The 13,578-nt window shown below is 34.1% G+C and overlaps 1 protein-coding gene across 1 annotated transcript in view; it reads right to left on the bottom strand.

Annotated features, from left to right (window-relative positions):
• SLC6A15 (solute carrier family 6 member 15) overlaps positions 1-13,578 on the bottom strand; it is a 47,418-nt gene that overhangs the window by 15,000 nt on the left and 18,840 nt on the right. The window contains exons 2-5 of the mRNA XM_019918729.3: positions 12,210-12,676; positions 8,446-8,603; positions 7,953-8,079; positions 6,738-6,919 (exon numbers count right to left, since the gene is read on the bottom strand). Of these exons, the coding sequence (XP_019774288.1) occupies positions 6,738-6,919; positions 7,953-8,079; positions 8,446-8,603; positions 12,210-12,498 (756 nt within the window). The 5' untranslated portion in view covers positions 12,499-12,676. The remainder of the gene's footprint in view (positions 1-6,737; positions 6,920-7,952; positions 8,080-8,445; positions 8,604-12,209; positions 12,677-13,578) is intronic.

The raw sequence follows: 13,578 nt of genomic DNA, 5'->3' as shown, positions 1-13,578 counted from the left end.
TTAATACCTTGCATAGCCATCATATCAGAGTGGCTTAATAGCCTTGATTCAATGTGACTAGTTAAGATTCTATTTGAGATATAACAAAAAATAAAATTTTCCTTATTTAAACCCCTTTTAAATAGCCCATAGGTATGGTGTAATTTGAATAGTGTTGATTCCTTACAGTTCACAAAACAAGCAATATTTAAGAGAAATGAATGGACACTAACTCATTAACAAATTTCTACTTTATTGTTTGAGGTAGCAAAAAAAAAAAGTCCTTTTTTTGTTTGTTTTTAATTAAGCAAAGTTCCATTATAATTCTTTAAAGCTTCTGGAGTAGAGAGTGGTCCTGTTAAAGTTCCTACAGAACTTGAATAATAGTGTAGAGATTTTATGTTCTACTTCAGAAGTTTCATCATTAAAGTTAAGCAAATGTTTATCATAGAAAAGCAGTTGTCCTAACCAGACATGTACTGCCTCCTTGACATCTCCATGTGGTATCCAAAACTTTCCCGATTTTCCCCCAAAGCTGTCCCCACCCAACTCCATCTCCCACCACCCATCCATTTGCTAAAGTCAAACATCCAGAAGTAGTTCTGCACTATTTGTAATATTCTAGTTTCCAAGCTACCACTCAGGTTATCTCATTCCCTGCTTAACCCACTCCAGGGATCTCTAATGCAGTTGGAGTAAAAGGCAAATTTCTCCCTCTGTCCTGCAAAGCCTTAGACTAGGCTGCCTACCTGCCTGCCCCACCACTCTTCCCCCAGCTGAGCTTCAGCCCCGAGGGAAACCAAGCTCTTTAGCTTCAGGGCCAGAGCAGGCTGTGCCCTCAGTCTGAGGTATTCATTTCCCTCATCTGTCCGAGACTCGCTCCTCTTTGTTATTTTACGTATTATCTTCATTTTCTCAAGACTACCTAGAACACCCAGAATAAGGTGATGCCTTTTTCTCATCCAGTATACCTCCATCTGCCCTCCTCTATGCCCCATGAACCTTCAATATTATTTTGTTTTGTCTTGACAGCATTTAACACTGTTGAAATTATCTTGTTTATTTGTTAATTTTCAATCTCCCCTACTGGAATATAAGCTCTGTGAGGGCAAGGACTTCTTCTCTCCTGTTCACTACCAAATCTCAAATACCTAACAGAGTTCCTAACACATAGTACGTATATAATACTTATCTGAGGAGGAAGGAATGGAGGAAGGGTAGGAAGAATGGAGAAAAAAACTGCCATAGCAGAGGATGGCTCAGGCAGGTTAGAGATATGGAATCCTATAGTAACTGTAGACAAACAATAGGTAAGTCAACACAATAATTTGCCCCTCTTCTACTGTTCTGTATACCTTATAATTATATTAAGCATTCTAAGAAAAAAATTAATATTACAAATAAAATCTCAGCATAATTAGAAACCCATATTTTTTCTAAAAATAATTATATTTTAATTAGTTGTAAAGAAATATAATTTTTTGATCATTTCAAAATGGTATAATTTTTTAAATTTTTATTTATAAAAATGGTATAATTTTTAAATTGCATCCATTCATCCACATTTCTTGATTTCTTCTTATCAGAATGCTTTTAGATGGAGTACATTTTTTTCATTCTTTCTGCCCCCTTTTAGCATTCTTTAAATTTGTGGGTCTACTATATATCTATTCAAGTAGCCTTGATCTCACTTGATTACAGCTATTCCTTTTATGATTCTTCTTCACAAATCTTGGGGCTAACCAGAAGCATGGATTCACCTTTGCACAATTGCTTTGTTTTTTTTTTTTTTAACAGAACTCAAATTTGCTGCCTTATAAATGACTTAAAGGACTTCCATTAATGCATTTATTTTAAAAATGAAAATGAAGGCTGCACACTAAAATAATCTGGATAGTTTGATTATGATTTTTTCCAATAAATACAGTGTACCCTCAGTATATTTTTAATATAATTTCAAATTAGAAGCTAAAGGAAGAAATGATTCTTCCTGTATGTGTATTTGCCCAGGCTAAACAACTCTAACACACCTGAATATGGTTCTCTTCCCCACATCCCATAACAACTGACCAACAGGTCCAATTGACTCCAAATTTCATCTGTCCCTTCGTTTTCATCCTCAGTGATGTGTCACTTTTCACTATTAGCTTCCTCCTCATTTTGCCTCTTGATTTTCCCTGCCAGCTCTCCTCTTCATCCCTGAAATTCATCACCCACACTGCTACCAGAAAGATCTTTCTAAGGATCTGATGGTGTAATGAACTGCTAAAAATCTTCAAATATTTCACACCGTTTGTTAAGTAACAGCCAGTCATTTTACCAGTGTCCATAGATACTTTAATACCTGCAGTCAACTTACATTTCCAGCCTCATTTCCCACAAGCTTCACAAATTGTATGTAAAAGTCACACGGGGTTACTCAGCAAACTTTGGGCTTTGCACATGCTGTTTTCCATGCCTCCAATGTCCTCTCTCTGAAGTTTCTGGTGAACTCTTCTTCAACTGTCAAACTCTAGCCCAAAAGTTACCTGCTTTGTGAAGCCCTCCCCCAATTCCAGGTTAATTTCAGTGGCTGCCTCTATGCTCTATACTGTCATACACTTTTTATTTGTACATCTTACTGCATTTATTCTGCTGTCATTATTTGTCTCACCCATTAAATTATGGGTTCCATGAGGATAAAGATGGTGGCCTATTAACCTTTGCACATTCTTAGATACTCAAAAATATTGTACATTAAGAGAGAATTCATAGGAAGTTTTCCTTTCTGTACACATTCCCTAAAAAAAAAAAAGAAACAAACAAAAAACCCTCATCTTTATTTTACAGTATTTTAAAAATTAGGTACTAATTATATGATGAGACATTTCAAATTTCATTTATTAATTCAACACATATTTGAGTTCTTAATACTCATCTGGCTTCAGTGATAAGACTCTGATAAGATAAGGATAGCTTTGTCCAAAAAGGAACAGGACAATTTCATGTTGGATGCAACATGGAGAAAAGTAACAGTCAAGATTTTAAACACTTAAAAACTTAAGTAGTAATAGGTAGTGTTCACACCTGAATTTTTTTCTTCTGTGAGCAGGTAAAGGACAAATATTTAATCATTAAATTCTGAGATTTAAAGATGTGTCTTAGGTCAGCATTTTACAGAGGTATCCATGTTGTGCTTTTAAACACAAATTCATTTTATTTAATCATATGGGTCTCATAATAATAAAATTGTCAGTTGAATAATATTATTGAAAATAGTTTAAATTCTACCTGACTATATGTAAAATGCTACCCCAAACACTTTCTCCTTATTTTATATTTTGCATTGCTACCTGATATTATTTTATGATTTGTTTATTGTCTGCCTCTGCCACTAGAATGGACATTCCATGAAGACAGGTATTTTGTCCGCCTTGTTCACCACTGTACCTCCTGAGCTAGATCAGTGCCTGGCACATAGTAGGTGCTCAATAAATATGTGTTCAGTGAGTAGATGAATGACCCTTAAGTATTATTCTTAAGAACTTGGAAGTGAAACAATGAAATACGTTTCTCTGGCTGATTTTAAGACTCCCTGGGCCTTAAAAACTGACATGCCTTTCACAGTAAGTACATTCAGTAAGAGACATAAGTTTATCAATCAAAATGTTGCATGAAAATATTTTCATTTTACTCAACTATTAAAAAAAAGAAAATATATGAAATCATTTAGTTGTTTTTCTCTCTTACATATTAAAATGTTTATTTTAAACATACCTTCAGAAAGAGTCATTCTCTTTGAGGATTTCATAGCCTAGTTCTAACTCTGCCACTTATCAGTTGTTTAATTCTGGCCAATTATTTATTTTCCCTAAGCTTAACTTTGCAGTAAAATGGGGATAAGAACATGCAAATCATCTTGCTGCTAGAAAGATTAAACAAGCTAATGTATGTAGAGTACTTACTTAGCACAGTAGTAGTACTAATGGCAAAGTAGTGCTAGTAGAAAATATTAGAGTTAGAAGAAAGCCTAGAGCTTCTCATTTCTATCTTTCCCCTGGGGGCAGGCATCCCTTGCATAGAGGCTCCAACAAAGGGACATGCAACCATACCACCTCTGTTGGACCACCTCCAGTAGTGCTGAGCTCTCTACCACTGTGCAACTGATTTCATTATTACTAGGCTTGATTCCTGAAAGGTCTTCCTTTCCTTGAAGATTTACCACCATCCCGCCACTCTGCATAATTCCAAATATTTGATCATGGTCCTGTTCTCTGTGACCACACAGAATAAGGCTTATTCCTCTTTTTATTCAACTATTGGAAGATTGTGATCACAAAGCTGAGATGGCTCTTTTCCATAACAAAGTAGTAAAGATTTCAGTAAAATCCAGTATTACAGGTGTGGTTCAACTGGCATGTGCCTACCTGACCTAAAGGAGAATGACACTGTCATACTCCTGTCTTAATTCATTCAGTTTCAAATTAGCATTGTGTGTGTGTGTGTGTGTGTGTGTGTGTGTGTGTGTGTGTATGTGTGTGTGTGTTTTGGCTAGGGATATCACAAGTTGACTTTTCTTTCAGCTGCTAAATTCTCTAAGTTTTTTTTTCACATACTACCCTTAAACTTCATTACCCTTAAACAATATATCTCTATACTGCATTTGTGTGATTGTTTATTTGGAAGCTTTTTTGTTTGGCAGGCAAACAGAGCTTTACATTTATTCCTAATAAATTTCTTATTATATTTAGCTCATTGTCTCAGAATGAGGAATTGTCACAATTTAGATGTTCATAACTTTGTTCATATTACTTACAGCTTTCTCCCCATCTGTGCCTACTAAATTTTTTCTTCAAAGTCTGCTGAAAAGCTACCCTCTCCCTGAAGCCTTCTTGTTGAAATAATAAACTACATGTAGTCTATAAATTGTATTAAATTTTTCCAGATAAAGTTATATTACACGACATAAGAAAAACATCCCCAATGTTGTGATAAGAAAAGGATGAATAGTTCTTTAAATGATAAGACACATACTCAGACAAAGAAGAAATAAAATGTGGTGGTAAGACTCGAGCAGAGGGATTTTTGGACTTCTTTGGCTGACCATAGTTGGTCCTCTTTCTATCAAATGACATCATCTTAGGAAGCACATAAATGTGGTTAGATTTGGCTTAGGAATCTAGTCCTTTATTTATAACTTGACTGTAATGGGGCCCTGACATAGTAGAAGACACACCAAATGGAACGAATTAATTGAACTAACTTAATCACAGAATACACTAACATTCACAGAATATGGTGTTATCTACCACATTCATTTCTACAAAGGAAAAATGGTATAGAAGTTCCATCAGGAAGGTAAATGTAAAATCAGCTGTGATTAACAAGTTTAAAAAAATTGTCAAACATTTCTAATTAAATATGAAGTAACAGGAAGCAAAGATGAATTAGACAGACTTCGCCTAAAAGAGTTCACTTTTTGTGGGAAAAAATATACCACAGTGAGAGACGTTATAGTGTTGCAATTAAATAACATGGGCTTTAGATTTAGACAGAGCTGGGTTTGATCCAGGTACTAGCATTTACTAACTGTGATTCTTTGAGCAAGTTACCTGTTTTCTCAAACTTGTTCTTTTATCTGTAAAGCAGGTCTGAGAGTAGCAATTACTTCTTAGAGTTGGTTTTTGTTTTCTTTTTTTTTTAAGATTTAATTGAGATAAAGTATATATAGCATTTATCACAGTGCCTAGAACAAAGTAAACAGGTAATAAATTTTGCCTTCTGTTATTGTTCTTGTTCTCATCATTATCAGAATCATCTCCATCATCATCATTTATTACCACTACTGCTGCTGCTACTACTACTACTATTCCCACTCTTACTAGTATATCATGGTAAGTGGCAATATGTTAGCCTGGAAGGATATATGATCAGATCTATGCTTTGGAAAGAAAAAACAGTAGAGATGGGTTGTTAAAGGGCAGAGAGAAGATGAACCAAGATTAATTCTTGCTATGGTCCAAACAAAAGAAGTAGAGAGCTTTAAAACAATGGCAATAATAATGGGAAAAAATGTAATATGGAAACAAAATAGTGAATAACAATTACTTTCCTAATGCATCCTTTTAAAAAATTATCTGATTGACTTCCTGGGGTATCTAGAATTGATTTACTGTCTTTCTCAAGCACAGCCTTATAAAATTTTCCATTTGCCCTGGCAGGCATGCCCTTTAGTCTTTTATATTACTCTGAATTCCTTGTTGAGATATATCATAACTACCTAATGTTCATATCTTTAAGAAACACTCCACACTAGACTATTTTAAATCTTTTATGCAACTTTTCCCTAGAGCACCTGTAGTAGAGAAAAATGAATGATATAACACAAATAAACAAATTCTTTATTCTACCACTTTTCCCAATTTCCATGATTGGAACTAATCAGAGAACTAAAAACATTAAGGTCAGCTGAATACCAGCAACGAGAAAGGACTTTTAAGTATTGACAAAAAAGCTCAAAACAGATCTTGATAAAATAGGGAAAGATTATAAACAACTTTAGATTTCATTATAAAACACTTATATCTTTATTTATGTCCTTTCCTTGATTTAAATACATTTTTTAAAGCACTACTTTTTACCAATCTTTAATTAACTGCCGAGAGAGTAAAGTGCTACTTGCAGTTTGCCCACACAGGTTTATAGTGGGTGGGGGAGATAGTTCCCAGGAATGGTGATGAGGTGATTAGCAGAAGCAGGAGGGGCTCTAACATACTAACTTTTCCAGAAGACTGAATGCCTTTGATCATAGCCAAGCACACCACAACCCAGGCAGCCAGCAAGCAGACGGTCATCTTCCAGTTTAAGCCCCCACTTTCAGAAATGGAACTGGAAATATTCAGTGCTTCTCTGTACCAATAATAGGTAGTGGCAGAACTTTTTTCGCATTCTGGCTCTACGACTGTAGAAAGAAAGGTAACACAGTCATTTCAGACTATAAAGAATAATGAGGCCATTTCCCCCCCAGTAAGCCTGTAAATCAATTCTTAACTTTTCCTAGAAAAGTACTACTATTCTACAGAAGTATTTAAATCCACAATGAAACCTCAACTGTGCAAAAATGTGAAAAAGTCAACAGACATGAATCCTCTTTGACATTTGTTATTACACATTTCTAAAATAGGAATATGTGAGATTTTTATCAAGGTGATTAAAATGTATCAGGTTTATAGCCCCTTCTGCCCCCAGAATTATCTGATTGACTTCCTGGGGGCAGAGCTGTCAAAAATGCTAGCTTCTAGCCATGTGTGACTTTTGAAATGGAGCTGGTTTAGAGTGACTAGTGCAGTAAATATAAAGTACAAAGGGGCTTTTAGAGACTTAGTATGAGAAAAACAGTGTAAATTATTACGTAACTAATGTTTATATTAATTATATGTTGGAATGTTAATATTTTGGATATATTGGATTAAATAAAATATTTCACCTCTCCCTTTTTACTTTCTGTAAATATGGCTACTAGGACATCTTAGACTACATATGTGAGTTGCATTCTATATTTACTGGACAGCGCTAGGGAATTGTTCTTTATATTCTAGGATATAAAAATAAATGATAAGAAAACCATAGAAAAACAACCCAAGACATAAAAACAATTCCTTCAATCTAAACTCTTTTTGTCCTCTTTTTTATTTTAATGAAACTGTAAGGCATCAATAAAGATATACAGAATAAAATATTGTCAAAATTTACAATTGAAGGCTTATAATTGTTTACCCTTAACATCATGGGGCACAATAAAATTACTTGGAAAGAGCTAGATAAATTAAATGATGCCAGACATCTATCTTTCTGAGTATGTCAAGGAAAGTTTGTTATAGTAACAATTTTGAAAGATTTTTTCACATTATTTAAAAAAAAGAATCTTGAAAGCTCCTGCCTTTACCAACTGTATGATCTTTAGATACAAAAACACTACATGGTACATGTCTTACAAGTGTGTGAAGCATTTTTCACCAAAGGACACTGATCCCAAGGTAGAGGTTGCTGAAAAGACTGAGAAAAATAAAACAAACTCCAGCCAATGATGACATTGTAGTAGAGAGCCACAAAAAAGCATACCTGCAAAATAAAATAGTGTGATTATATTAAACCTCTCATGCCCCTTCCTTTGAAACAATGAGATGAAATGCATAAAACCCATTTAATACTTTAAAAAAAACCTCCTTATTTTATTTTTATTTGCAAAGCATTATCTTTTCTAAAACGATGACTCTCATAGACCTTAAGAACATGTGTTAACAAGATTGAACTACATTTAAATTTACAGCTTGTTTTGTGTATTAGTGCAAGCTCCAGTAGTGTTTTTTTAAAACATGATTAAAGAGTTGAGTAGAAATACACACTCAAAGGTTTCATTTAAATTCAAACTATATAATTACAAACCCTGTAAAAATTATAAGGCATATACCATACCAGGAAACTTACTACACAACTTGCAAATCCAATCCCTCCCAGTTTAGGGCTTATGTAATTCCACACACCAATGCTTCCTCGCCGAATTCTTTGACCCACAGAAAGTTCCAGGAAAAAAAGGGGAATACCTATTACCAGAAGCAGTATTAAGTATGGCAAAAGATAGGCACCTACAGAAACAAGAACAAATAAAATAGATTATATTTTCAACAGTCACAGGAGAGAATACACTAATTCTGATTATCTCACGAAAGATGATATTTAAACTTCCATATAGTATAACTACAAAGGACTTTAAAGAAAATGCAATTTCATTACTTTAAGCTTTCTGGTATTTGAAACTTGAATTTGACTGCTACAAAGAGTTTCTGATAAAAAATAATTATGAAAAAAGTAAGGATACCAATGAATAGTTTTAGTTTCATTTTATTGAAATGGTAAACCAGCTTTATTTTTTGTAAAAATAATTGCTTCCTTAAAATTAATTATTTTCTCAAATAGGTTTCACAAACTCCTGGAAATCTTATTCATACGACGTTAATGAAGTCATTTATTAAATTTTATTCAAACTCATCTAAATCATGCATTTCAAATCTGATAAATCAAAATGAGTGAGATGTTATGGTATTAAAACTGACTCTTCCTAACTAACAACAGGGAAGAAGAAATGGCTGCTTAGACTGAAAGAGAAAAAAAAAAAAAGGAAAAAGAACTTCTACCACAGACAAATGTCATTTTTTCCTATATATATATATATATATATATATATATATATATATATATATATATATGTCATATAAAAAGTTCACTTCAGGAAACAAGTAATTTTTTGCTTTCCAAAATTCTGTTAAGGGGTAGGGAGGACTGACTAAACTGAGCTATTTAATAGCTATTGTAAAATATATGTGCTATTTTCCTTGTAGTAAAGTTTTCATACTTGAAAAATATATATATTATTTTACAGCTAAATTTCAATTTAAGACACATGATTAGTGACTTCCCTGGTGGTCCAGTGGCTAAGACTCCGCGCTCCCAGTGCAGGGGGCCCAGGTTCAATCCCTGGCCAGGGAACTAGATCCCATATGCTGCAACTAAGAGATCGAATGCCACAACTAAAGATCCCGCGTGCCGCAACTAAGACCCAGTGCAGACAAATAAATAAATAAATAAATGTTTTTTAAAAAAAGAAATTGAATTACAAAAAAAATTTCCCTTAACATGGTGGTTGGTAGAAAATCTCTACTCCCTTACAGCTGATTTTCAGTCTTTGAGACATGAGTTGATCTACAAAGAGGTATGCAATGTAAAGCATTGATGCATGAGATTATAAAACAGAATTATCAAAATTCAAATTCTAAAATGATTAATAACATTCAGGCACTAATGACCTGAACATGTTTCAGTGCATTTTAACACGTCTCAAATCCTGGAGTGTGAATTGGTTTATATGTGTGTGAATGACTAGGAGGAAAAGAGAGAATGAATTAAGACTGGACTCATTGGGAGCATTTCCTCCGTTATGTGTTCATGACACACTATTAGATACCTGGCCTTTTCTTCTAACTCAAATTTCTCTAACACGAGCCTCCATAACAAAAATAGTCATAGCTAAACTACAGCTGAGAATTTACTATTTGCCAGGCACATTTCTATCCATGTTACATGTAGTTACTCATTTATTCCTCACAAGAATCCAATGGGGCAAGTACCAGTATTTTCCTCATTGTACAGGTGTGGGAATTCAGCCAGAAGAAATAGTTAACCTGTGAATGGTCACCTGGATAATGTGGGAAAGAGCCAGGCTTTATAGTCAAACTGACTTCAAAATTTGAGCTGGTAGCTTCTACATTATAACACTTATTAAGCTTAACCATTGTGCTTTCAGTAATATCTTCAGACAAATCAACTTATATTGGTCTATTACTTTTTATTCTGTTATTCATAAAGTGCCTCAAATGATGAATAAGATTTACGTAACCTGAGACTGTTTGACTAAACAGTCAAATACCTAGACAGCTCAATGCCATACTGCACGCTGAGTACTGCCTTTTGAACTCCAACAGCCATCTTGAAACGATAAAGCCCATTGGTGTTTTATAATGTCACTCTCTAGCATTTGTAATTAGAAGAGAGGAAACAATACTAGGAAGGGCATCTTGACTATCTTTATATATGAAAGAAAGTAAAGAGGAGGAGCCATTTTTGCTAACAACTGATTACTATGAAATCCTTTAGAGCTCTCCACCAAGACAAATACTGTATTAAATGGAAAGCAACCTGAGTTTTCAGCCAAGATAGTGGTCTTCCTTAATAGTATTGCCAGTTAGGCTCATAAGGTGAAAGGTCTGAAAATCAGAATTCATCTTTTGCCAGTCTTGCAAATGGGGATGATTTGTGAGAAACAGAAAGCAGGGCAGTACATAGCTGCTTGTAGCTGATTTAATAAATAATTCATCTGTGATGTTAAAGACTAGCTAGAGGAGCTTGCTGTTTCAGTGGAGTGATGGGTAGTGCATCACCAACTTCATGTACTGATTCTTACCTCTCTGGCAGATTTGTCAGACAGGCTACTTTTCCCCAAACCTGTAGTTTTGTCCCTGGTTGAATTAACTAAGCAAGACCTTAAACATATTTTGTCACCATGACACCTTAGCTTTTTATCTATTAGTGACTGAAAAGAAACCATTTCATATATGAATGGTTTTATTATTTCATCTGATATATAGGTTGTAACTACATCAAAAATAAAATAAAACCATGTTTTTTTCCAGTCAGCAAAACTATCACAAACTGGAATCAAAGACCAAAATATTCAGTCTTTCCTTTATGTGCTGAAATGCTGCTTACAGAATATTTAGTGTTTAATCACACTTGTTTGAACAGCTTCCATATATGTATATGGTAAAGATAGTAATGGTAAAGAAAGTAAAGCTTAATATTAAAGTTATTTTAATTTAATAACTCAAATGTTAGTTAACTTAATGTTCAGTTTGACTTTGGTGTACTATTGAGCTTGTATCCTACATGAACAATGTACTCTCTTGTATATGGTTTTATTTTCTTGATTTTAAGATAATTTTCACTAAATAACACCTGGTAATTATATGCACAAATACAAAAAGCTAAATATCATGTTGATCTAGATAATATGTTTAAAATCAGAAATGGTAATTATCATCGTAAGGATGCTAATATCTGAGGATGAAGACTATCTGGCATTATATTAATTATCTGGTTAAATTCTTTCTACTAGGATATACAAAGTTCTGATCAGCATTTGAAGACTATAATCATTCTAAATTATATGAAATTTTTGCTTTTTTGAAGAGGGAAACAACTTAAAATTCAGAGTTAATAAATTGTGGACAGAAAATTCTCTCTTGTCTTGTTCACCAATATCGTCTCATATCAAAAACTTGAGGACTTTTCTCCAAAGTGAATAACTGATAGGCACAAGGGATGGAACACTGGTTAGAAAAGTCAGTAATTTAGAGATGTTAATAGCATCCACAGAAAGAATTTGAGAATTTATGACCTTAAGCAATCCTTGAGTGTTCATAGCAAGCCATCTGCTCCTATGGAAACCTAATCTGAAAACAGAGCTGAAATTCAGAGCTGAAATTACTTCCAGCAAAAGTGTCTCCCTAGTTTTACAGTGGAATTCATAGTTTCTAAAATAGTGAAACTACAGCAACAACAGGGGCTATTTGACATAATCAACTGCAATTTGCTCAGCAATGTATCACTCAAAAAAAAAGCAGAAAACAGAAACTTACCACCCCCATTCTTCTGACAGAGGTATGGGAATCTCCACACGTTCCCTAATCCTACAGAAAATCCAACCTGGGCCAGGATGTATTGTAGTTTACTGTTCCAAGCTGGTCTTTCATCTTCGACTTCAGATCCTTCTTCAACATCTGTGTCTTTCTCTTCTTGGACGTCAACAATTAGTTCACTTTTCTTAAAGGCATCATCAGCTGAGTCTTCATTGGAAAGAAGGTCTTTGACAGACTCAATAACCTCATCGTCTAATTCTCTTTTTACCACCTTGCTATTCTTAGGCATTGGAAAGTGCGGGCAGTGGTATTTTTTTTAATTCCCTTTTGGTAAGTTTGTTAATCCTTTTTAAAAATATGTTAGTTGATAGGAATAAAAGATGGAGGAGGATATCAAAGGAATCTTTGATTCAAGGTGATAAAGTCTTATGGATCCTGGATCTCTATGTCCAATATTCTGTGGGTACCTGTAAAATTTTAAGTTGAAAAACAATAATATTTAATAAGGAAAAATATTTAAAATACCAAAGACCCTTTCTTATTAATTTTTAAGATGCAAACTCTTTCTACAGAGTGTAAAACATATGACTGTCCTTGACCTTTCAGAGCTTATTATTTCCAGAAGTATAAGAATTGTAAAGTACACAAGGGCTTCACACACATTTTCTTTTAGCTAACTTCTTCCTTCTTGCAAAAATCTACTTTGATCTCAGATATACCCCACTGCATAATGTTGACTCGGTTCATTCGTAAGTAAGTAGAATTTTGAGACCCTTTTTCTTAATTCTTCCTTTTTCCCCTCTCTGACTAAAGTACATCCCTTATTTTATTGCTTATAGAATTATATACACAATTGCATGCCATCCCTGTAAATTTGTCTTATACAGAATTTCATCTGTTGGCATGTTCATCTATTTATTCATTTGATATTAAGGGAAAAGACATTAAGGGATATATTGGGGGAGGGGAAATTTCGCCTCTTTCCCCTCTTAGTTCTTTTGGTTGGTGATTAAAATGACATAAGACGGATTCACAGGAGAAAAAAAGTTTATTATTTTCATACAGCAAATCCACATAAATATGAAGAATTCCAAAGGCAAGGTGAGATATATATATATTATTCTGGACTAAGAAGGAGGTAGGGATCTGAGGTTTTAAGGGGAAGTAAAAGAATTCAAAGGAAGATAAAAGGAGTTGTTTGGTAAACAAATGTTTGCGGGTCATCCAAAGACAATAGGACGCAGAGAGGACTTTGATCAAATGGGCTTGGCTAGGTTCCTTCCTGTCTACCACACCTAATACTTGACTATAGTTATCAGTGGTGATAGCTCCTTACTGGGACAGGCCTCCTATCTTAAATTCTTTTAGG

Source organism: Tursiops truncatus, chromosome 11, assembly GCF_011762595.2.
Source record: "Tursiops truncatus isolate mTurTru1 chromosome 11, mTurTru1.mat.Y, whole genome shotgun sequence".
NCBI lineage: Eukaryota > Metazoa > Chordata > Mammalia > Artiodactyla > Delphinidae > Tursiops > Tursiops truncatus.
Note: the sequence above shows the minus strand (reverse complement) of the source record. Positions and strands in the feature narration are given on the sequence as shown.